The sequence below is a fragment of the Sinocyclocheilus grahami genome, unplaced genomic scaffold, assembly GCF_001515645.1.
Source record: "Sinocyclocheilus grahami isolate Dianchi unplaced genomic scaffold, SAMN03320097.WGS_v1.1 scaffold291.1, whole genome shotgun sequence".
NCBI lineage: Eukaryota > Metazoa > Chordata > Actinopteri > Cypriniformes > Cyprinidae > Sinocyclocheilus > Sinocyclocheilus grahami.
In genome coordinates this window covers 1,583,131-1,609,974 of record NW_015505470.1, presented here as the reverse complement: position 1 = coordinate 1,609,974, position 26,844 = coordinate 1,583,131, and the positions used below count along the sequence as shown (strand labels likewise).

Sequence of the window (26,844 nt, the reverse complement as noted above, 5' to 3'; positions counted from 1 at the left end):
CACACACACACACACACACACACAAATCAAGTTGAAGAGAAAGACTATTAAGCAGAAAAAAAGTTATTTTCTAGTTAGTTGAAACTGAAATTATAAGTGTTATGTTAGAGCAGTAATGTACACATCAGATCGTTTATTTGAAACATAAAAAAAAAAGTTCTGGTGTATTTGCTTTTTAACTTTGAATACAAACTTATCTGCTTTTACTTTTGCAGCTATTTTGCTAGTCAGCTCCCGACGCGATGTCATTCACTGTACGCGGTGCTCACGCTTTTTTAAACTCGTAATAAAGCGGTGAATGATCTTTCCAGAAGGCTGATCGACAGAACAAGTTCATATTTAGAATAAATTGCAATCACTCTAAAATAGATGACGACCACTCGCACACCTGCATTAGGAGCTGTACTTCTTTGCGTGCCTATTTAGCCGTTTGCATCGCATAGTTCACAGCACCTGAAAGATGGTCGTTACGCAAACATTCAGAAGGCGGGACCCGCTTTGAAACTGCAACATTAATTGGTTTAATTGCAGATGAGTGACAATTCAACTATATCCAATGAATAGAGGCTAGAATTTGCTGCCCAACAAAAATAACACATGATGTGTACAAGAAAACTCAAATCATCCTGACCTTGAGTGAGAGACGTGTCTGAAGCCCTTCGCCCCTCTCTGAAACTGACTAGTGAGTGATTATGAGCACTCTGCCCCTCCGTGTTGAGGCTGGGCTCAGGGGGCTTCATGCCCAGGAAGACTGGAGCTGTGGGGCTGGCAGGTGTAGTGCTTAATACATCCTTTAGAGCTGGATTCTCTTCAGGCAAACTGAAATCACTTTGAGTTGAACCCATGCTGTACTCTGAGTCCATGCTGCCGAGGGATGGGTTCAGACCTGCAGAGAGGAGCTTTTGTTGAACTGAAGTTCACTCAAGAATATGGATGTAACCGTATTTACTCGGTGTCCAAAAACTAACACCAAAACTCAAATGGAAGTTAAAACTGAGTTGGGTGAATACATAAATCTTACTAACCGAGAACTTTCAGAACTGCAACATTATGCATGGTTTACCTTACAATGTAAAACATTAATCCAAGCCTTGCTGAACACATTCTAGTCCAGACATAAACATAAACAAAATTCTCTGAATATGCACTGACTGCACTGGTTTTTAATCAATGTATGAATTAAGCTTTTATATCTTTTTCTTTCTTTTTTCATTTTTATGTCTTTTGGATATTTTAGCAATGCACTTTTGTCTGATTTTATTCTCTTTATTATGTTAAGCACTTTGAATTCCCATTATTAAGGAAATGTGCTTTATAAATGAACTTGACAAAATCATAAGTCACAAACAGTCTACTAAAAAAAAGCTGGCTGTTAATGTCAGTGGGAAAAATTACTGTAAGCAGTTTAGCTAGGATGCCAAGTTGTGAAATATTCCTAAGTAATATAAATAAGTAAATATAAATACAGATGATCATGTGTTTGAATCCATTTATACTGCATATTGTTTTTTATTTTAAACAGAAATGGAAATTTAATAGATTAAAATTTGTATTTGAATGTTCTATTTCAAACAAATGCTGTTATTCTGAACCTTCTATTTATCAGAGAATCCAAAGAATACAGTTTTTGCACAAAAAAAATATACAGCGCAATTGTTTTAACTGATAACAATAAGAAATGTTTCTTGAGCAGCAAATCTGCATATTACAATGCAATTTTTTGCAACTTTGCAATCAAAGGAATAAATCACATTTTATAATATATAATAAAATAGAAAATAGTTATTTTGAATTGAATTAATTTGACAGTATTTACTGTATTTTTAACTAATTTTTGATTCTGTATATTGATCAAATAAATGCAGTCTTGGTGAGCATAACAGACTTTCAAAGAAATTCAAAAATCTTACAGACCTCAAACTTTAAATGGTAATATATCATTAAGACATTATATATTAATATTGAAGCCTCTTAAATACTATAATTGCCTGCCCTCATCACACACATGAAATGCAGTACTAACCTGTAATGGGCAGCACAGCAGGTTGGTTGGTGACCTCAGACAGTGTATGCCGGCGCTGACTGAAGCGAGCTGTATGAAAGGCGGCAAGGGGCACAGCATGCTCTTCCTCTGCCTCAATGCCCTCATCAATGGACGTCTCCATAATGTTGCTAGGCAGCGAGCCACTGACTTTGCGGACAACGACTGGAGGAAGCGGGTCCAGTAAGCAGCCATCCACCTGAGATATAAATACACACACAAATACACAAACTATTTTGGGCTGAAACAGCTCAGCAGTTGTTGGGACATTTTCACTTTGCTGTTTCCAGAACTCACAAGGGAAATCAAAGCCGAAACTCAATGGATTTAACTACTAGTTATTCCCAAAGAAGCAAACAAGAATGCTTTGAAATGTGTATATAATGTGTATATATATATATATATATATATATATATAACAGTAAAGATTATAAGTAAATAACAATTTAAGGTTGACATGAAATGCAAGTTATAAATCTTATTGTGAACTTGTCTAACTCAGTCTGATATAATCACATCACCTTTGAAATATGTATATAATGTGTATATATATATATATATATATATATATATATATATATATATAACAGTAAAGATTATCAGTAAATAACAATTTAAGGTTGACATGAAATGCAAGTTATAAATCTTATTGTGAACTTGTCTAACTCAGTCCGATATAATCACATCACTATTCACATGTCGCAGCTGATAGGTTTCTTTTCACATCAGCAACCAATGAGCTTGCTGGTCAATGTTCAAATACTTGGCTAGTGCTTGCTGTAGCAGCTGCAGCGCGCTTCAGAAACCCTCCACCTTCCCCAGCTCCACCTGTATAGATCTGCTATGGGGTAATTCATGTTTGTTATATATGGGGTTTATTTCATATGATGTTATTTCATGTTTTATGTGTAGCAGCAGTATTTCCTACTAGCTCACAGCAGCATGTCTGTAGAGGTATTGACAGTAGCAAGTCTCGGTACTTGCTCTGCCACAGCAACAGCAGCAGCATCGCACATCTGTTTTGCCAAGACCAAACACATTAACATTGCCATGTATACTACCATGCTAAACTCCCAGAGAGTGATCATGACAGAAACACAATATATTTGAAGAGCAAATATATATCAGTAATTCTATTCTACCTTCTCTTTTGTTCATATAACATTGATAATCTTTTCTGTTACATTCTAATACAATAAAAGTGTTTCATTGGCATGAAGAACCATTAACATCCATGGAAACTTTCCAGTGCACAAAATAATGTTTTAGATTACTTGTTCTTAAATGTACTGTACAGTACAGTACAAGAAAAAAAACCTGCTTCTTTTAAGAACTGTTCTCTAAAAGGTTGTTTTGGGAACCAAAATGTTTCCCCCCCCCCAAAGGCATCACTGCAAAAACACCCTTTTTGTAACCTTTGTTTTTAAGAGTGTAGACAATGTCATCAGTTTCATTTATGAGAAATTATGTAATGTTGCTCTGATAAATGTCCACAGGCAACCAGCAGCTTTCCTGAATTACAATAAGCCAGCTGATATAAGTTTGTGAGAGTCTGACCTCAACGTGTTTGAAGAGATCCCTAGATTGCCATCTGTTCAGCTCCACAGGCGCTGAGGCTAAATGAATGACTTATCACGCGTCTCTTTCTTCATAAACAAACATTTACGTCTATTCATTTGGCAGTTTAACAACAACTCACAGTCCATTTAAGGACTACTTTTATAAGTGTGTTTGTTCCCTTGGTATTAAGCTCTTGACCTTGGTATTGCAAGCACCAACTGAACAGAAAAAAGACCTGTTGGAGGGCAAATTGGTATGTATACGGCAGAGTCCCCACAGGATGAGTCAATGCTGCACGTCAACTAAAGAACAGTAGCTATGGAGATTGCCTTGCGACAGCCAAGGTAACAAATGTTGTAGTCACATGTTGGAGGGCAAATTGGTATGTATACGGCAGAGTCCCCACAGGATGAGTCAATGCTGCACGTCAACTAAAGGACAGTAGCTATGGAGATTGCCTTGCGACAGCCAAGGTAACAAATGTTGTAGTCACGCTTTTCACAAGTGGAGAGAACACCCAGCACTGATCACATGGGTGACCCATCACTGGCACATCAGGGGCATTTACAAACAGAGCCGTGCTGTTGTGCAACAGCAAGCAGAAAACTTGACATGCTGGTGTTACTGTAACAACAGGCTGCAAATAACAGGACGTGCAAATGAAATGCAGGTTATGTTTCCTTATGATCAACAAGGGTGAGCAGCATGATCAATCTTTTATTTCATGGTATGTGTATATGGCATAATAGTTAATTTTGCTGGAAATTTGTTGAAAAATGGTTTATATTTTGATAAAAATTAATAAATATATTTTGGACAATGCAGTGAATATATTTTAAAGACAAGCACTTTGTCTTATTTAATTAGAATAGTTTATATCTTAAATAATCATAATAACAATAGTTAGATAATAGTAATATTTCAGCCAATGCAGTGAAAATTTGTTTTTAAAAGACGTGCTTCATCTCTGATTAAAAATTGTTTATAATAGTAGCTTATATTATTATTACTATTATTAATAGCTTATATATGAATATACTGTATATGAAATGACTAAATATATGAAATAATCATTAATAACAACAATAATGATACTATATAATAATTTTAAACAATGCAATGAATTCATTAAAAATTACTTTATCTAATTTGACTAAGTTTTTTGGAACAAAAAAGGTGATTATACAAAAAAGTCTGACATTTGTGCAATAACAACATCCCATTATGACTTAAAAACAAAACGAAAAATGACATATTATATTATATTACAATTAATAATGTATTAAAGGGGTCCTATTACGCTTTTTCACTTTTTGAATTTTAGTCAGTGTGTAGGGTGTATGTTTGGGCATAAAAAAGATCTAGAAAGTTACAAATCTCAAAGTCCACTCCAAAGGGAGATATTTCATTTTTTTTAAAATCCCTTTTCAAGAACTACAACGAATGGCTCGTTTGGCAGCGTTTGTTTTCCGGGCTTTGTGATGTCACAAAGTGGCTCATTGGAATATCATTACAAATAATTCCCGCCTACAGAAATTCGAATGGTTGGGGGGTGGGGAGGGGCGAGGTCGTGGTTAGAACCATAGACTTTATGTCTATGGTTAGAACGCTTGGTTGAGTGAGTGCATCAGAGAGGTGACGAAGAAGAAGTGCTGCTGCAGAGTTAGTGCATCAGAGAAAATGAAGAAGAAGAGCTGCTGTGCTGTAGAGTAAAATTTTCGGCACGTCTAGAACAATTCTTACAAGTGTAACAGGACGTAGCTGGGCGCCGCGGACAGACGCCAAACAGCGGTGTGCCTACACTCATAGAAAATAAAGTATTTGAATTTTAAAGCCGTGGCGCGACGCAACGCTGCGCTTCTCGTCCGGTGTGCGACTGCCTGAAACGCAGTTTTTTCACCTCCGTGCCAAAACGTCTTTGTTTGGGCTTCCGAAAGCGGATGATGTCAGGAAACAGTGGTTGCAATTTATTTTTTAACTGAGCATTAGGGAGTACAGTGCCTGCCGGATTCGCCAAAAAGTTTTTGTTGAAAGACAGAGCAAGGGGCGTTGCAGTACTGAAACACTGTCTAAGCTGTTCAACAATCACAACGCACTGGGACAGCTAACCAATCACAACACATTTTGTTTTTCGGAAGGCGGACCTTCATCAAAGCCGGAACTAATCAAGCCGTTTGTGCAAGGCTGGAGAGAAAGGTATTTTAATAATGTAACTTATGTGAAAAATAATGCGTTTTTCGAACCACCAAGCATGAGAGCATGTACACCCCCAAAACAAAATCAAGACTTTGTAAAAGAGCATAATAGGACCCCTTTAATAACTAAATCAATGAATTAAAATATAATTAAGAGATATTATAAAAAAGCCAACAGGCTTTGTTACGTCAAAGCCATAAAGGTTGATTTGCTACACTGTATGAGCTGATATTAGGAGGAGGGACATTCTCATTCTAGAGAGAATTTGATTGGACAAATATCTGTGTAATGCAACATAGTTCATCAAAAAAAGTACACTAGGATCTAGGTGACCTCAAAATTACTAGACATGGACTAAAAGCCCCATAAACGACATCCCTCTCTATATTTTCACATTTCTCCATTGCTCATAAGTACAAAGCACTCTGACGGCCACACAAACTAGCTACCACTACCATGGTACAGCAAAATCTCTGCCAGTTGACATATTCCCGGTGTCATGCAGTGCATACTGTCATATCGCCCAGTCCCAGATATATAAATTCCCTAGTCTCTGTCTGAGTCATTCATTTATGAATGAGTAGCAATAAGTGCTTGAGATACCTACACTGACGCAAAGCACCAATGATGACACCAAGCACTGAAATCATAAAAAGCATTTTTTAGTATTTAATATATACGCAGGTGTTATTTTAGGAGGCTGAAGTGCTGCTGAGATACTGCGGGTGAGTAATGAGGAAGAGATCAGGCTGACACACAGGCAGAGGAACTTCACACGCTGCAGACAAAAGCTCTTATTGCCGTCATACAGCAGCGCCAATGAGTAACGCTGCTATTTAAAACGCAGGCAGAGCTTATGAAATATAGCCTCAAGCCCGAAAAGAGGATGAGAGATTTCTCTCTGTGCCATACGAATCTATTTAATAACCTTTTTTCATCTGAAACATAACTGACCTTGGGAGTGGCCACGTCTTCCTCCATGAGCGTCTGATCTGGGAAAACAGGGGGTTGTGGGAAGGTAAATGTGTCTGTAGTGGACTGCAACAGAACAGGCGAACACAGGTGACTCGCTGCCTGCGGCGGGATGCCCGCATGAGAAGGAACCGCGATGGTCTGTAACAAGAACATGAAGGCATATACCAATAAGTCCAATGGTAATATCATGGAATTGCAGCTGTCTTGGTTGTACCTTGGTACAATGTAACTGTTTTTCCAAGTTCATATAGTCACAGTCATGTCCCATGGTATTACCCATCTGATACTGCATGAATATGTTGATGAATCCATAAGAAAGGATCATGAAAGGTCTCAAAAGCCTGTTTCTGTGGTTTACGGTCGAAGAGGTTAAACTGAAAGAAGGATGGCTGGATTACAGATTTTGTTCCTCATGATTCCAATATTTACATTTTTATACCAACGCCATTTCAATATGTCTGGGTAGACTTCACAGATGGGGTTACCTTGACAACAGTCTGCTCAGCGACGGTGCTAGGGCGGCGCTGGTTGGCGTGCAAACGCTGTTCCACAGGGAAACTGCTGCGATGCGCTTTCAACCGCTCCACAAGCAGGTAGTAGATCGCAGCAAAGTGGTTATAGCTTTTGTTCTGAAGAGACTGTGACAGGAAAAGAAGAGTTTTTGAAGAACAAGGCAGACAAGGATAGAGAACACTGGCAAATTTCTATCAGTACGTTTTGAAAATATTCTGAAAGGCTGTTCTTTGGAATAATCGAATTTGCAAATCAGAGGAGAAATTATTTTTGGAAATCCAAAGCTCAAACCATTACTAGAGTTCGGAATTGAAGAACTGGCTCATGAGTGTGATTAACACAAGTGACAGGAAAAGAAGAGTTTTTGAAGAACAAGGCAGACAAGGATAGAGAACACTGGCAAATTTCTATCAGTACGTTTTGAAAATATTCTGAAAGGCTGTTCTTTGGAAATCAGAGGAGAAATTATTTTTGGAAATCCAAAGCTCAAACCATTACTAGAGTTCAGAATCGAAGAACTGGCTCATGAGTGTGATTAACACAAGTTTTGTGACAAAACATAAATAGCAATACTATTGTTTTGGACTAATTATAAATGTTAATTGCCTTGTTTATTGCTCTCTTTTTTTTTTTTTTTTTTTTTACAAAAATGTGTAAATACTGTCCAAAATAACACTTAAAACATATACATATACAGTAGCTTTACATTTAGTCATTTAGCAGACGCTTTTATCCAAAGTGACTTACAAATGGGGACAACAGAAGCAATCAAAACCAAAAAAAGAGCAATAATATGTAAGTGCTATGACAATTCTGTTTGTCTAATGCAGTATATGTAGCAAGGTTTTTTTATAATAAAAAAAAACAAGTAGAAAGAATAGAAAAAGAAGAGAGAATGCTAGTGTTAGAAGGTCATTTTTATAATAAAAATAAAACAAGTAGATAGAATAGAAAAAGAATAAGAGTGTGTATTAGCGTAATTAGTGTTTGTATATATAGCTATATATACGCACACACACACACACACACACACACACACACACACAAACACACACATACTTGCTTACATTCTAATTTTCATTACAGTTCTACATCCTGTTTGCAACCTTAATTCAAATTCAGTTTAGATGCAAGAACTGAACTGGAATTTAAGCACATTCTAAAACCTGGTCAAGTAAAAGCTGATCAACTGACCTCAATAGTCTTATGCTGGTCGATGCCCAGGCTGTGCATGAGTCGGAGCACCTGCTCACTGTATTCACCCAAGCCTGATTTGCTCTCACATGGCAGACCCTGTCTATACAGCACGGGCCGCTGGGACGGGACCTCCTGCACCATCCAGCGATGCTCTTTGATCTGACTCAGGGACAAACGCTTGGCTGGATCTAGAACCAACATCTTCCTGATCAGGTGCTCGCAGTCTGAAAGAGGATATAGGGAATGCAATGAGCTCAAAAGACATTTCCTTCTGAAACTTCACAGAGTAACTATTATGACTATTTCTCAAAATCTGATTACATACATGTAACCCCTGGCACTGTTCACTGTTTATTCATGACAACTTAAAGGATGCATGAACAGTCGTATTATAATTGTGTTACTTTGACTTCCTCACCCTCACTCATGAAGTAGGGGATGCGGAAACGGCCCTCCAGGACCCTCTGTCTGAGGACAGGAAGGCTAGGACCATCGAATGGAAGAGCACCACACACTAACACGTACAAAACCACCCCCATACTCTGCATGACACACACAGAAAATCAATACATAAACATCAAACTGAGCCGAGGAACTAGCATAAAGGACCACCCACACACAATACAGGAAATGATAATTATGTTTTCAATCAATCGAATTACCATTCGTCATTGACGCAATTCTCTGTTCTGACTATACTGAGAGGACATAAATCAACAAATAGCAAGAATTTGGTCAGCTGCCTACAGTACATATTAGTTTAATGCCATGAGGTCATATCATGCTTTTGTGAATATAGTTTCATTGTAATACCATGGTTTTGTGGACATATACCACGATAATTCCATGTTATTCTTTGGAGAATCATATCAAGTCAATTTATTTGTATAGAGCTTTTCAGAATACACATTGTTGCAAAGCAGCTTCACAGATCATTAAATCATTAAAACCGTGATGTTAATGATTATAATATCCTATTATCTTCATGAGCTGGACAATAATATAGTTAACATTTGACAACGATACAAGCAATCAATCAGTTAAGATGTGGTATAAACTTATATGCTATATGTATGTATGTATGCAGATAATATAGTTAGATTTTGTGACAAAATAATAAAATCAGAGATTTGGTGTATAATACTACATGAGAGGGTATATTACAAGTGGGTAATGTTAATATCTATCTATCTATCTATCTATTAGGGCTGGACGATATGGCCAAAATTTATATCACGATATATTTCTTAATTTCGGTCGATATGATATAATTCCGATATCGATATGAACACTATTTATCTGAAACGGAAATCTTTTGTAACATTATAAATGTCTTTATCATCACTTTTGATCAATTTTAACCATCCTTGCTAAATAAAAGTATTATTTTCTATAATTTCTTTCCCCAAAAAAATAATAAAAATTATACCGAATGGAATAGTGTATAATGTTACAAAAGCTTTTTATTTCAGATAAATGCTGATCTTTGGATCTTTCTATTCATCAAAGAATCCTGAAAAAAAAATGTACTCAACTGTTTTAAATATTGATAATCAGCAAATCAGCATATTAGAATGATTTCTGAAGGATCATGTGACACTGGACTGGAGTAATGATGCTGAAAATTTAGCTATGTATGATCACAATAATAAATTACATTTTAAAATCCATTCAAATAGAAAGCAATTTTAAATGGTAAAAATATTTCAAAATTGTTTCTGTACTTTCGATCAAATAAATGCAGCCTTGGTGAGCAGAAGATAATTCTTAAAAAAAAAAACATTAAAAATCTTACTGTTCAAAAACTTTTGACTGGCAGTGTAGGCTGATTATTCTTACAGATTGAAACAAATGTGCTTCAGCCAGAAAAAAGTGTATGAAAAGTGCTCCGAGTCACTGCAGAATTTTTTTTTTTTAACAACAACAAAATCGGGAAATGTTGCTGGAGACGGGCTTATTGAAAATGCTAACTTATTCTCTACCAGCAGGAGGCACTTTTAGAGAGATAAAACTAGCGGTTTCCCCAGTAATGGCTGTAATCAAAGCAGCTCCACGCATGAACGCTACTTTATCAGATCAAATGAAAATGCCATCTAAAGTTTTCTGAAGACAGTCGGTTCCCTTCAGAGACACATTCAAATAAAACACCCGCGCTGTGTTATGATTTTGAAACGTGCAGTGCTCATGTTTATTCAACGAAGTCAAACTCAACAAATAAATCAATGTATGGGAAACTGGTAATGTATTATATTGAAATATCAGAAATGTGTTTAAAAATCATATCACCGTTATTGAAAAAAATTATATCGCAATACATATTGATATTGAATTATTGTCCAGCCCTACTATCTATCTATCTATCTATCTATCTATCTATCTATCTATCTATCTATCTATCTATCTATCTATCTATCTATCTATCCATCCATCCATCCATCCATCTATCTGTGTGTGTGTGTTTTCCAATTTTATAATAAAGTTAACATTTTACTGTAACAATATAAATACCATTGTACATGAAAATGGTATTTAAAAATAGTATTGTACTAGCACAATACAAGTAGTATGGTATCTATAAAATATTACTATAATATTGCCATCTGATACAGTCCAAGCTTACCCAGATGTCCAGTTGCGGACCCTCATACTGTTGTCCCTCAAACACCTCTGGAGCCGCATACGGGGGGCTCCCACACCAAGTGGTCAGGGGTTCTCCAGGACGGAAGAAGTTTCCAAAGCCAAAATCTGCAGCAGATTTGAATAAAAAGTCAATGTCAGCACTCACATTAACACATATACATCCTGCTTGGCATTTGCAAAATTTTGTGGGCAAAAAAAGGTCAGTTTTCTTTACATTTCCTTGAGAAAAACTGAGTGGCTCTTTCCCGTGCATGGGCTGCTCTGGGGTGTGTTTGCCCTACAAAGACAATAACTCGCTGCTTAATCACTGTATAATGCATCATTACAGAAATGAACAAGTCTAGCTACTAATGACTGTTTTCCAAAACTAACATGGTTGCACTTCTGTTGTTTGAACCATGTTTATTCACCAATATAGGACTGTTGTTAATGACATCACACACAGGTGAAGTAATAACTTATCTCAATAGATTAAAGACTGCTATTAATTTCAGATTATCATGAACAACAGAAAGGTGTTCATTTTTTCTAAATCACTATAAGATGGTTTATTTAGTAAGCACATTTCTAAACAACATAATTTTTCTGAGATGCTGCTGTATTAAACATGGCATCTGAGAACTACTTCACTATTTTTGTTCCCCATCGTGTTGCTTTTTTTGATATTTGATTAATTGCAACTTCCCTCTCACGCCATACTCGAGTTCCCTTACGCCATTTATGCACATGCGCACTCTTCAAAAATGGGCTGATCAATGTCAAACAAGACCATCAGATATACACCAACTATCTCACATCAAATGCCTGGGCAAGTAAGTGCCCTCTTAAAAGTGTTTTAAAATGACCAAGTGATGTACAACATCTAATTTCCAGTGGCAGGTCATTCCAGAGGCGAGGTGCCACAATCGAAAAGGTACGGTTGTTGTGTTCCGTAGTTCCCTCGGTGGCCATCTTGGCAGCCATTTTCTATGTAGGTAATAGTAACGTGAGGGGAGAAACTGAGATTTTCAAAACTCAAATTAGTTGCTTCGCACAATGATGCACTGTTTCGAAGTGCTGAAACACCACATGCTGGCATCACCTGCTGGTCAAAATGGTGCATAAATCACCTTTTTAAAACCAACTGCAAATTTTTAATTTTTTTCTGAAAGTATAGGGCTAATCTACAAAACATAAAATATTATTAAACAGGAAGAGTCTGTATAATATGTGTTCTTTTATGAACTTATAGGGCTTGTTTTGTGTGTTTTATGGAGGGCTCGGCTAACCAGGCCAATAAGGGAAATTCTTCTTGTTATATTATACAAATGCCAAGTTCTGTGATGAAACTCTAGATGGCACAGGCTGATGGGTTGGTAATGCAAATTGATGATATTCACAGAGTTAAACTACTTGGCACAAACGGATTGGTTCATGTTGGATAAGCAGCCAATGAGCTTGCTGCTTTACATTTAAATATCTGTTTAGCATTCATTAGAGCAGTTTGCAGCGCGCTTTCAGAGTTCCTTTGAAACCCTCCACCTTCCCCAGCTCCACTTGTATAGATCTGCTACAGGTTATTACATATGCTATTTGTGCAGCAGCAGTATGTCTTAAATACTCACAGCACGTAACGTATGTATTGGCAGTAGCAAGTTCATGTACTTGCTTCGCAGCAGCAGCAATAATTTACAACAACAGCAATAACCAGCAGCAGCAGCGTAGCAGATCTATTCCACCAAGACCAAATACATTAACAATAAATAATCTAATTGCGATTTTGTTTTACCAATATTGCGATTTAATATGCAATTATTTTTTGCTACAAAATCATTGTATAGTATGACCAACACACTATTAGATAGATTAAACAAATGTTCTTTTCTGTAGGCCAGGCCTATATTGCTTACGATGAAATTAGGTGATGCATGAATTGATATGAATGATATTTTTAACAACTACAATCACAGTAGTATATTGACTGATTTGTTGAACTTCCAACCTTGTAAGCATGTAATAATTATGACAACATAAAGCACTGACAAATAAGCCTGGTGTAAACATTAATATGAAAGTCAGTAACAAATCACACAAACTAAAGTAGATTGCAGAAATATAAAAACAAATCTGTTGCTTTACCACACTACTTTAGGTCATTCACAGTCACTGTAATAAACCTATGTAAATATGTGGACTGCACTAAACACTGTCTGTTAACTGTAACCACTGTGAACCACTTTGAGAACAGTGGTTCTCAAACTTTTTTGGTCAAGCCCCCCTTTAAACCTATAAAAAAATCTTATTTAATTAAAAAAACCTACAGGGAAAAAACACATGCATCACTTGAAACATTGAAAATAGCATAGAGAGAATAACTGTTAATGTTATTATTCTCTCTCTGTTATTTGTGATTTATTTTTTGTGGGTTTCATGCTGTCCGCTAAGGCATAGGACACACAGGCTTTCCTCACCAACGACATTAAACACCGTGTCTACACCGTACGCAGCGGCAAAATACAGTAGAAATCATTATAATCAGTGACACGGTCTACACTGGATGCGACGCGACATTAAACTGATGCCTTGTTTTATTTATGACGTACTGACACAAAGTTAAAATGATTTGCACTGGTCGCCTTTGTCGCGTCAGTGTAGAGCTGTTGCGGCGCGACACGACAACTGTAGCGTCCGGTATAGACACGGTGAGTGAAGCCGAGAGCAAGATATGCCTCAGCATATTTTCTGTATTTAGCTTTTGAATGACCAGCAACTGCCTGGGTCTGTGCTTCATCTATGGCTTTTCTCTTCGCTTTCACAAACCGATCCATCTCCCATTCTAAGTTACGTCCTTTGGCTGTTTACTGTTTTATTTCTTTTCTTTTTCTGCTGATGGCCCGCGCTCGACTTGAAGCAGCGCTGCTTAGACCGATGGGTGTGTGTCATCAAAGTACTGCGAGAGCTATAAGAGAGCGCGGACGTCTCCTTATGCTTTCTCTCGCCGTACTTTGATGTCAAAGACTACCCCGATCGATCTTCAAGTCGAACACACCTCTTTACTCTCGCCTGTCACGTGACCAAGTGTAATCGCAGTCTCTGCGATTTAAAAATCGTGTTTTTTCATATCGCGATATTATCGCAAATGCAATTAATCGTTCAGCCCTAGTTGTCATTATATAAATGTTTAATACAATGTAATTAAAAATATTTTAAAATATCTATATTATAAAGCTGATCTGAGATCAGGTAAACACCATATAGAAACTGGTTAATGGGTAAATAGACTGCCTAGACATGTTAAAATTTTCTAAATGTTTTGATACAGACATAGTCTCAGCCTCAGACGTCACACCCACGGACCGCTGGCTGAACGCCTGACGCATATGGAACGTTTAGCTGGAAACACTTCAAGAGTTTCGACGTCGTCGTCGGATTGGTTAAATTATACAGGATTTCTGGGAGATGTGTATGTCGCGTTCTTTAACGTTCTGCCTGAAAACATAAATGCCATGATGCCAAACCCCCTCATCGAAGAAGAAAGCCGTCGTGTTTACAACTGTGACGATGAGCGCTTATATCAGGATCAAATACACATGCCCCCTGGAACTTGTGCTCTGCAGTGAGGACCATCTTGTTATTGTGGCGAGATTTCCATGCCCATAAACATGATGCGGCAAAAACGAAACGTGATTGGTTGCTTTACCTGTCAGTTATATGGCCTCTTGGATGAGCCTTGACCATTCAAATCGGCCAAGGTTTCCAGAGCTTCTGCCGTCAGTCTGAAGGTCTGGCTACACAAGACTAATACAGATATGACACTAGGGATATGCCGGTATCAAATTTTCATGTTGCGATTAATTGCTAATGCTTTTATCACGGTATACAGTATTATCACGATATTAAAATTTAGTTTTAAAAAAGTGCTGTCATAATACAGTATAACCGGTTTAATAACTTTTTTCTTTTAACAAAAATAACTGAACATTTAAATGCAATAAAGCAATACAGAAAAATGTATAAAGGTAAAAGTTTTACACAGATTAAATTGTAAAAGAACTATAAAGACCAATAGGTATCACTTTACAATAAGACCTCATTAGTTAACCTTAGTTAATGCATTAACATTCACAATGAGCAATAGCTACATTTGCTACAGAAGTTATTAATCTTTGTTTAAAAAATACAAGTCTTAGTTCATGTTAGCTCATTAAATAACACCGTTGCAACTTTCGATTTTAACAACGTGTTATTAAATATAGGAATACCTAAGATTAATGAATGTTCAGAAGAATTTTTCATTGGCAGTTTGTTAACTAATGAATTAACTAATGTTAACTAATGAAGCCCTAATGTAAAGTGTGACCGAACAATAAAGAACCAAAACACTTTCAAACAATATCTAGGGCATGTTGTAGTCCAGATTAAAATGTAAAAAAAGATTGAAAATAAATAGCATATTAAGTCTAAATATTTAAGTATATTGGTGAAAACATGTGTCAGATCACTCTTAACAATCATGCAAAGTTTCATGGAGATCGGACCATAGGTGGCGCTATTAAAGTCATAAATGTTAAAAATCATAATATTTCTTTGGTAAATTACCTGCATTTGCCCAAAATGCTATTTTTAATCATTGATTTAAGGGGTTACAGCCTGGTTAACAAAATCTTTTTCCTTATGTGCTTAAATGCCTTAACTGCTTGAACCCCGGTCATTGCTGCTTGCAGCTATATTTATTATTATTTCTGCAGTTTAGCGCTATCTGCTGTCAGAGAGTGAAAGTGCGCTTTCATCCAGAGCGTCTCTCACATGTTCTGCCATGTGAGTGTGCATCTTTCACGCAGCATACAGAGGTGTTGTGCATTTTGACCAGTTGATGGGAAAAGTATTCTTAAAATGCATTCAAAATTCTGAATAATTTGTAATATATAATTATTCACGGTATTTAGAAGTGCCCACGATAACAATATTGTGCATAATCATTACCGTGATTTATCGCATTAACGAATACCGGCACAAGTCTATATGACATAATGAAGCCTTATTTACTACAATCATTTGACTTTGGCAGTTGGATATGCATATGCATTCCGAACATGATTCAAAACAAAAGATCTGCAAAGGTTTCAAAGCTTAAAGGGGTGATGCGATTTCAATTTTTCCTTTCTCTTTGGAGTGTTACAAGCTCTTGGTGCATAAAGAAGATCTGTAAAGTTGCAAACACTAAAGTCTCAAAACCAAACATATGAAAGAGATATTCTTTATAAAAGTTAAGAGTTAACCACACCTACCTAAAACGGCTCGTTCTAACACGCCCCCACATACCTAGTCACGATCTGGGAAGATTTGCATACCGCCGCCCAAATGTTCACGCAAAGAAAGAAGGCGTAACTTTTATTCTCGCTGTAGTTTTGTTGACGCTGCAGCCATGTCCTGAAGACGCTGTGTTCTTCGTTGTGAAAGCGAAACTACTGTGCTTGGTCTTTCAAAAGAGGACGATATCCGCTTTGTCATGCCTAGAGCTGATCTGTGCTGGTCGCTGAGGGAATACATCAACTTTCACCGTGGACAAAGCGGAGTCCAGCCCGCCTTAGCTCACTCTATCCTGGCCTCAGCGCACGCTAAGCCGGGGCTTCCCCTCACGCTAGGCCGCTGTGTTTTTCATTGCCACTGATGATTCAAACGTGAGTTTTGGTTCGTTGTGAAAGCGAAACTACTTTGTTTGGTCTTCCAAAAGAGGATGATATCCTCTTCATCATGCCTAGAGCTGATCTGTGCTGGTCGCTGAGGGAATACATCAGCTTTCACCGTGGACAAAGCGGAGTCCAGCCCGGGGTCCGTCACATGTGGTTCCTGCCTATTCGTCGCATCTGCCGGGCACGCCGTTCTCGACCCCGCCGTCTCAGCTCACTCTATCCCGGCCTCAGCGCACGCTAAGCAGGGGCTTCGGCTCACGCTAGCCCGGCCTCAGCTCACTCACGCTTGAGGTATTCGGCCAATCACAACGCACTGGATAGCTGGCCAAATCACAGCACACCTCGCTTTTTCAGACCGATGAGCTTTGTAAAAATCGACACGCTTCAAAAAGGCGGGGCATAGAGGAGAAACAATAATGTACAGTATGTGGAAAATAATGTGTTTTTTGAACTTTAAAACGCATAAACACATTTCATTAGACCAAATACACTAAATAATGTTCTTTTTAGCAGCCTCATATGACCCCTTTAAAGGGGTCATAGGATGCCCATTTTCCACAAGTTTAGGGTCTTAATGAAAAGTCTGTAACATAGTTTGGTTCAAATTTCTCAATGGTAGTGTAAAAAAACACCTTTTTTACCCTGTCAAAAGAGCTATTTTCAGAGCAAGCCGTTTTTGTAGCATTTTCCTTTAAATGTTAATGAGCTCTGCTGACCACACCCCTCTCTTCCGAGCTGCTCTCAGAGAGACTGTTTTAGCCGCATTCATCGTGAAACTTGCTAATTAGCACATTATTAGGAAAGGCGATTTGCAAAGATTCATTACAAAACATTATACTCACTTCTTCTGTAAGTGAAGCTGGATCATGAATGATTTGTGCAAACATAGACGCATTTATGTAGATCGGGGGTGCATTCCTTTCAGAAACAATATAATCCACTGCGAGTTCAGTGGCTCAGATGTCGGGAGTAAATGACAACTGCTATGTTAACCCTTTATTTATTAAGGGTTATTACATCCAACAACAGAACACCTCAATCGCTTAGGAGTCATTCTTGTCTACATCTGCTCCGGCGGTGAAACCATGGCGGACTGATGACAGTTCACTCAGGGTGGGTCTAAGGTAAGACACCAGTCCAGTCTGTGCTGAAACGCTACTGTCAATCAAACTATTGTGGGAGGGGCCTGTCTGTGTGACGTCACACAGACAGGCATCTGAGATTGGCTCGATTTGAGAAAGGGGAAAACATTAACCAGATAAAAAAAAACACTGGGTGGATTTTTATCATTATAGGATGGTTGTGTATACACACTGCCAACACACATTTCAGTTAAAACAACTTGTAAATGTGCATGTAGCATCCTATGACCCCTTGTCAATGAAAATGCACATCACTAATAGCGAAATTTCCAAAACTATCTGTTGAAATTACATTTCAATTGACCCTTTGCAAAGACCCGCCCCCCTTTGTTACTGTTATGATGTCCGACAAGCCATGCCACTCTTACGCCACACATCATGTTCTCACGCAGTGAAAAATACATTGTGAAGCAAAGAGAATACTGACAACGCACCGATAGACAACACAGAGCAGGTTACTTTACGTATTAAATTTTTTTATTTTTTAAAGAAATTCAAACATTGAATACTGTTTTGTGGCTCTTAAATGTATTGTGACAGATCGCTGTAGCGGCATGTGAACCAATAATCTCTTCCTCTTCACTAGTTACAGCATGAAATAAACATGAATGAACATCAGAAGGTATCTTGTTTCAACCGCAGAAAGACGTCAATACACACAATTTTTCAAATTCAAGTCCACCAACGTTAATCTTCTCTCCTGTCTGGTTTGTTTGTTGCACAAAAATGACAGATTGATTGGTATGATTGATTGATTGGACGATATGATTGGTCAGATCGCCTGTCAATCAAACTCAATTACAATAGCAATAAAATCTGACAATCATGGTATCATAAATGTTGGTGCTTTACAGTAGCTCAAATTCAGGCTGTCTTCAATGATTTGCAGCCAACACTGCTATAGCGAAGGTGATATATTTATTTTTAAGAGAAGATATATTTATTATTAATAACTAAAAATTACGGTACACTTTTGCTTAAGTCTTCTATTTTTCAAGAGCAACAGACCCCAATCTCAAATTTTTGCCAAGATAGCAAAGTCTCCAATAAAAAGTCGGGTTTTGATATGAACTATATGAGGTTTCTCAATAACTTCTTCCCGGACCAAATGATCTGAGCTGTTACTTACATTCATTTTATATTTCTACTCTTACTCTAGTCAATGATTGTCTCAAGCTATGTTACTTACATTCATTTTATATTTCTACTCTTACTCTAGTCAATGATTGTCTCAGTTTAACTGTTGGAGGGACATCAGAGAAGAAGTTACAACAATGAAACATAACTGTGAACTCTAACAACATCTGCAGTCAAATTTCCCACTGAAAACACTTTTAGAAATAACTGAAAGATGTGTGTGTTTTAAAAAGCCTCTACTGTGATGCAAGCGCCTCACATCTGTTATCTGTGCATGAGTGACACAATGGCAACGCCCTATAATGCATTTTCAGTGTCTCTCTTTCAGCTTGGTATGACATACATACAGACAAATGGTCTGGCACAAGGCTCCGTTCACTGCAGTGACTGGTACTTATAGAGCACAGCATGTTAGAAGCCTCTCTGTCATCCTCCATCCCTCCAGAGTCTTTTGTACCGCAGTCATTCATTACTTTACATCAAAACACTATGATTACATGCTTGAAAAGGACAAAACAAACTTGACTGTTTGCATCGCAAGATGTCTATATAACATTTGGGAATTTAGGTCAGATCAGGTGAAGGTATTTCTGCATTTTGTCCATCTGTTACACATGAATGAATCTGATAATGTTGTCAAACAGTATGTCTTTTTTTTTAATGGACGATGATGATATCCATAGCAAGGTGGCTTATTGCAGATCTAATACCAATAATTTATCCAAATATAAATTCATACTGGTAAACAAATGTCCATTTTTCTTTGGACATCTCAAGTCTGTCAGCAGATTTTAGAGGTCACACTTTTGTCAGTTGGTCAAGCATTCATGGTTAATGGGTGATAAATATAATTAAATGGCTAACTATTGGCAATTTAATCATTTGGTTGATATACTGTATATCTTTCACTCAGATACTCAAAACAACTAATAGTAATCACAAAACAATTATGTAACATAATAGATTTATTTCCCAGGCAAGTTCACCATTGGCTTGCAGCGTACAAACGGTTACGTGAACAGTGTGCTGGATGAACTGCATGAGTTCATTCTAACTTAGGTGTACGTCTGTGTTTGAGGAATGAACTGTGCAACTAAAATGAACTGATGTCACTGAGTAAATATGCATTTTCCTGATAGACTTTGGCTACTGTGAGAAAAAGGTCTGATTTGACTTCTGGAATGTACAAGAGGCAGTGAGGAAAGGGCAATGACAACTTTTATACTTCGATAAAGCAGAAAATTTGATGTAACTACATAAAATTTTAAGCACAAATGATATAAATGTGAAAGCATAAAATTAAACGTCTATTTAATTAACATGTCACATGGCTATCGTGGTTATTATAACTAAAACTTGCGTAAAAAGTAATAAAATGTAAAAAACTTTAAACTTATTTGATTTCAGCTACTTGCCAAGAAAACATTTCTCATTTTCACTTAGTTCACCTTGATGTAATAAAATAAGTATACAACTAAAACTGAAATAAACATTAATAAAAACTATACAGACACTAAAATACAAAACAAAACATTTAACACTTTACAATGAGGGTCCATTAGTTAATGTCAGTTAATGCATTGACTAATATTAACTAACAATGAGAAATACATTTGTTATGGTATTTATTAATCTTTGTTCACGTTAATGAATAAAAATACAACTGTTCATTGTTTGTTTATGTTAGCCACATTCTATAATGTAATTCAAAAATATTAACAAAAGCTATAATATTTCAATTATACTAAAATAACATGAAATTATGAGGTACAGTATATATACACTACCGGTCAAACGTTTGGGATCAGTAAGACTTGTAATGTTTTTGAAAGAAGTCTCTTATGCTCATCAAGGCTGCATTTACTTGATCAAAAATACAGAAAAAAACAGCAATCTTGCAAAATGTTATTACAATATAAAATAATGGTTTTTATTTTAATATCCTTTAAAATATAATTTATTTCTGTGATGCAAAGCTGAGTTTCCATCAGCCCTTACTCCAGTATAAAGTGTCACATAATCCTTAAGAAATCATTCTAATATGCTGATTTATTATTAGAATGATCAATGTTGGCAACAGTTGTGCTGCCAAATATATATATATTTTGGAAACTGCGATACTTTTTTCAGGATTCGTTGATGAATAAAAAGTTAAAAAGAACAGCATTTATTCAAAATATAAATCTTTTCTAACAAATATATATATACAGTATATACACACACACACACACACACACACACACACAGACAGAGATAATAGAATATAGATAGATAATAGATCAAACATCATTCTTTTTGCTCCAATCTAACTTTAGGCGAATTCTCAAGTTGGACTATTTGCTTAATCATTGCTAATGTTCTCCCTTGAAATTCAAGGTAAAAGTTCTATTTCTGTGCCACTAGCTGTTTCCTACCCAAACACTCCCACCTCACAGCTACTAAACAGCTTATTACAGATAGTCCCGCCCCAAACTCATGCTATTGGTTGAGCCATAAGTTGGCATTTCAGACTGCTCAAACAAATAGAGCAGTGTTTTGACAGAGCCACATAGCTTACATGCCTCTAGAAGTCAACAAATGACTTGCTTGGAGTTGTTGTTTCTGCATATTAAATTGGGATAGAGGAGAGAATTTTGACATCAAGATGTTTAAAGCCTCTTGGTGTCACTGACACCTTCTTATAAGCTGTCTACTACAGCACCATGTTTTCACTCAGCATCCCCAGACTGTAAGAAGGAAAGGTACATCTCTTACCTGCTATCTTCATATTCATGTGAGCATCCAGTAACAAGTTTTCAGCCTTCAGGTCTCTGTGAACAATATTGCGTTCGTGGCAGTACTCCACCGCTGAGAGGATCTGCCAGAACTTCCTCCTCGCATCCATTTCGCTGAGCCGCCCGCGGCTGGCCAGGTAGTCTGTGTTGCCAGACAGGGATCAGGTGTTATTGGGTCGTCATCTGCACATCCAGGCAACATGTCACAGTCATGAATTTTTCATGAAAATGGTATGCAGATTGTGACAATGAGCAGGGAAACATATGTTTAACAGTGCTGCTCATAGACGTCCTGATTAAATACTACATTGGACAATGTTGCCAATATAAAAAAGCATACAAAATCTGTTGAAAAAGTTTACATTTTACAAGTTTGTAGACGTACAGTACTGTTAAAAAGTTAAGGGTTGGTAAGATTTATTAATGTTTTTGAATGAAAGTCTCTTATACTCTGCATTTATTTGAGCAAAATTAGTAAAACTGTAATATTGTAAAAATATTTTCACAATTTCAAATAACTGTTTCTATTTTAATGTTTTTAAAATGTAATTTATTCCTGTGATGCAAAAGCTGAATATTTAGCAGTCATTGCTACAGTTTTACGTGTGACGTGATCCTTCAGAAATAATTCTAATATGCTGATTTGAAATATATCTCATTATCAATGCTGAATACAGTTATGGTGCCTAATGTTTTTGTGGAAACTGTGACAGTTTCTGAAATATTAATTTGTAGTTTTATTAGATTTTATGAAAAAATATACTCATCACAGAAGAAGTCTATTCAAGTCAATGTAGATATTGAATTGCATTTTTAATGTATTTTTTTAATGAATTAATAAAACCAGACTATTTTTATTTCAATTTAACTTGTAGTAATTTCATCAGCTTTTGTCATTTTTATTATTTTTTCTAAACATGTCTATTTAGCCTGAATTTATTTTTATTTCAGTTTTAGTTTGAATAAATTTAGCACTTCAACTCATTTCAGTTAGTTGCCAAATCAACATTTATTTTCTATTTTTCATATAATATTTGTGTATTATTTCATTGCAGCTTTATTTCAATTAACACAAACAATTTTGAATATTGTTTGTTTTAGTTGACAACACTGGTTCAGAAAGTGTTGTCTTCTAAAGTTACAGTATGTTTTCTTAGTACATTGAGCTCTTTTATCTAAAAAGATAAAGGGAAATTTAATTCCTGAAGATAAGACTCTTTTAATAGCACATTATTTTCTCATGTCCTCTTTCATACATACATAACAGGTGTTTGCTTAATACCTTTTGCCATGCCAGACTGATGTAAATATGCAACTAACAGCTTTTCATGAATTTCAAATCCAACAAAAACAACCTGAAGCAAGCAGCATATATTCATGCTCTCCAAAAACGAAAGGCCAACCTGTCATCCACAGCCGACCACACATTCAAAACAGGACCTGACTGTCAGCCATGCCTACTTCAGATGCGAGCCGAGTGCTGATAAAACAGCAGTCCTCTGAGTTAATCAGCTGACAAGGCCATGGAGATGCCAGTTGCTCGTGTATGCATGTGCGCGCCATACGGCCCATGTGTTAGGGACATGTAGGAAACTTCAAAGGAAGCGCTGCGAATGCGAGGCAGTGTAAATGGGATAGTATGATATTGAGTTGACAGATGGCTTCACATCCCTATGGACTGACTATATGACAACGCGTCATTTGCACCCAGCAGTTAGTATAAGGAAACTGAACATCTAATCTGTATCATAATGACGTGTGAAATTTAGAACCTTCTTACAACAAAAATGGAACTTCTCTCCAAGATCCAGAATGGAGCGAAATATGGAAAAAAAAGAAATTGGTGAGCAGATCTACCATTATAAAGCTTTAGAGGTGTGAAAATATAGATATTCAATAAATAGGAGACTGACAAAAGTTCAAATAAAAAATGACAATCACTTTATTGGATGAATCAGTTCATCTCTACACTTCTGTAGAATTTTATGTAAAGAGAATTGTGATATCGAGCAACTTGGTGGTCATCAGCCTCCTCTCAGGTACAAACTATCAACAGCAGCAGATATAAAAAGATCAACTGCAAGACACTCCATGTGGAGAAAAAGAACATGCTTGTAATTGAAGGTGGAACCAGTCTTGTGTTAAGAATTGGACAGCAGTTCTAAACTTCACTTTGTCATTGTCATAAATAAGTAACTAGGTAATTAGCTTCCAAATCAACTTCTAGTATAACTTGTGTGGAGACCAAAATGTTTAACTGCAACATTTATGCTTAATAGATAAAACTTAAGATCTTAAGTCCCATCATGCAAAGTGCTAAATATCTAAATAAAAAGCCAAAAACCCAACCTTTTGGTTTTTAAATTGTATTGGCTTCTGTTGAACTTTATTCTTGTACATGGCACTACATTAAGCAGTACATGAACAACTGATTGAAAAGTTTCTGTTTCTTCATGAAAATGCCTATAACATCTGTGTATTTGACAAATATTGCATCTAATCCACTTCATCTGTGATAAAGTATATGCAACACAGTGCAAGTGTCACTATGTGAAAGAAGAAAGTGTCCAACTTCATGTCTTTGTTTTCAAAAAATCTTGTCGATCCGTTAAAGTCAGCTCAGTTAAGCACATGTATTTAAATAGTACTAAGTTGCACTGTTGTCACATGATCTTAGTATTTTTTATCACATGGCCTCAGCATTTTATGTAAAATATCTTGTGGCAGTCTGAAAAGTTTTTTTTTTGGAAGCTCAGTGCATTGGAATTTACTTTTGGAAGCTCAGTGCATTGCGGGATACAACAGTGGTTCTCAACACTGTTTTTTCTAGGACATCAAGAGTACCAAATACAGTACCTAAAGTGTATTGCACCAAATTTTTTTTATTTATTTATTATGGTTTCATGCTCTCTAAGCCAATAATTCACCACACAAAACTCACTGTGTTCAGCACAAACACAATCCATGTTTATCTTCAATGCATGTTTATCTTTTTAAAGGATGAGAGCATGATACACATGCTGATCATGTTTGATTGGATGCACATCCTTTTACGTCAACAAAAATAGATATTGAAAACATTTTCCCTATACTTGCATTGAAAGTCAGACCATGCCTGTCTGTTGTTTTCAATATGCCTAAAGACAAACCATGTTCAGATTCATCAGTCCAAACATTTCTGAACATTTTCTGCATAAAACAGCAGTGTACCAAAGAAAGATGTAACCAATCACAAACATGTAACCAATCCTGTCATCTTGCGAGTTTGGGCTTTTCATATCATTCTTCCTATGGACACTTTATACAGGTGCATCTCAATGAACATACTTTCCAGAAGGCCAACAATTCACTAAAAATGTTTTTTTTATTGGTCTTATGAAGTATTCTAATTGGTTGAGATAGTGAATTGGTGGGTTTTTGTTAAATGTGAGCCAAAATCATCACAATTAAAAGAACCATAGACTTAAACTACTTCAGTCTGTATGCACTGAATTTATTTAATACACGAGTTTCACAATTTGAGTTGAATTACTGAAATAAATGAACTTTTCCACGACATTCTAATTTATTGAGATGCACCTGTATTAGGTGATTAGAGAACACATATTCACTATTAACCCACAGTGAACTCCTAATTTGCTGCATATTAATAGTTAGTAAGGTAGTTGTTAAGTTTAGGTATGAGGTAGGATTAAGGGATCTAAAATACAGTCATGCAGAATAAGGCATTAATATGTGCTTTATTAGTACTAATAAACACCCAATATGCAATATGCATGCTAATAATCAACTTATTAATAGTGAGAATTGGTTCTTTTAACTACTATACTTGGTTTGGTTGGTTTTTAACTACTATACTTAAGTCCAAAAAAAATATTGTTAGGTATAATTTTGTGTTGATGTTGAATTGCAAAACACTTTTGCTGCTATTTAGGTGGGATATAGCTACGGTTAAGGAAAGGTTTGGTGGTATGGTATCTTGCTAGAGTTTATTGTCATTTCTAAATCATGTTACTTGCTACCAAGTGTCTGTTAGAACAAAATACGGGAGTAGAAAAGACTGAATGCGCATACAGTAAGCGTTTTGTGCAGCATGATATCTATTTTGTTGTTTTTGTTGTTGTTGCCTCATAAAAAAATGTGCATGCATTTAAAAGAAATGTCTTTTAATTTTATAGTATATATATATATATATATTTACAAAGCAAAAACATAAAAGTAAATCAAATGATTGTAACAAATGATCAAATGATTAATTAAATTAATTTAATTTAAATGTAAGTACACAGTAAATATAAAGTGGGCCCCTTCAGTTAACTGAGTGAAAGTGGAGCTGTTGTAAATGAGGTAAAACAATTAATTTCAAGCCATATTAGGACATGAAGAAAAAAAAAAGTTTAGATATGTCATTTTGATTACCAAATATGAGTTTTAAATTAAGGGATCAAATTAGTGACTGTAAGGGGACTTTAAAAAACGGGCAGATCTAATTATTCTGCTATCCTGAATATGCACAGTTATATGGTTAGTTACATATTATGCAACTGCAGTCCGTGACCTTATGAGAACAGACCTGATATTGTGACCGTATTCCGTAAACAGTATTCCACATAGTGTGATCTCTGGCATACTGTACATTTTGGCAAATGTAATATTCCATATTCACATACAAGCATACTGTACATGGCAGAAAGAGTAGGCTGACGTATGTGCGCTATGAACACAGCACACATGCCGTCAAATACAAGCAGTATATTAAGACAATAACTGAGGACGTACTGGCAAAATCACAAGGATGTCTCTGTAAATTATTATCTTATTCTTCTTTTTTTGGCAGCAGCTGTCATATCATATTCTCTCACTTGCTTTGTCAAAGACAGCCTCCTTAATGCCTCCTTAATGAGGCTATAAATCTCATTCACTGTCTTTCAAGTATGACGGTAGCGTTACTGCACGAGGCTGTTATGGGTGAGATGATTGTTTCTTTGGTCACATAG

General features: G+C 36.4%; 1 protein-coding gene across 3 annotated transcripts in view; it reads right to left on the bottom strand.

Moving 5' to 3' along the window:
* Nucleotides 1–26,844, bottom strand: part of LOC107600780 (serine/threonine-protein kinase SIK2-like) — a 36,834-nt gene that overhangs the window by 8,960 nt on the left and 1,030 nt on the right. Inside the window, exons 2-9 of one of the 3 annotated variants that reach the window (XM_016292747.1) lie at nt 21,828–22,030; nt 11,103–11,227; nt 8,901–9,024; nt 8,480–8,706; nt 7,258–7,410; nt 6,752–6,910; nt 2,024–2,240; nt 632–886 (exon numbers count right to left, since the gene is read on the bottom strand). In XM_016292747.1, the coding sequence (XP_016148233.1) occupies nt 632–886; nt 2,024–2,240; nt 6,752–6,910; nt 7,258–7,410; nt 8,480–8,706; nt 8,901–9,024; nt 11,103–11,227; nt 21,828–21,957 (1,390 nt within the window). In that variant the 5' untranslated portion in view covers nt 21,958–22,030. The remainder of the gene's footprint in view (nt 1–631; nt 887–2,023; nt 2,241–6,751; nt 6,911–7,257; nt 7,411–8,479; nt 8,707–8,900; nt 9,025–11,102; nt 11,228–21,827; nt 22,031–26,844) is intronic. The other 2 variants (XM_016292746.1, XM_016292748.1) reach the window with 2 other exon arrangements.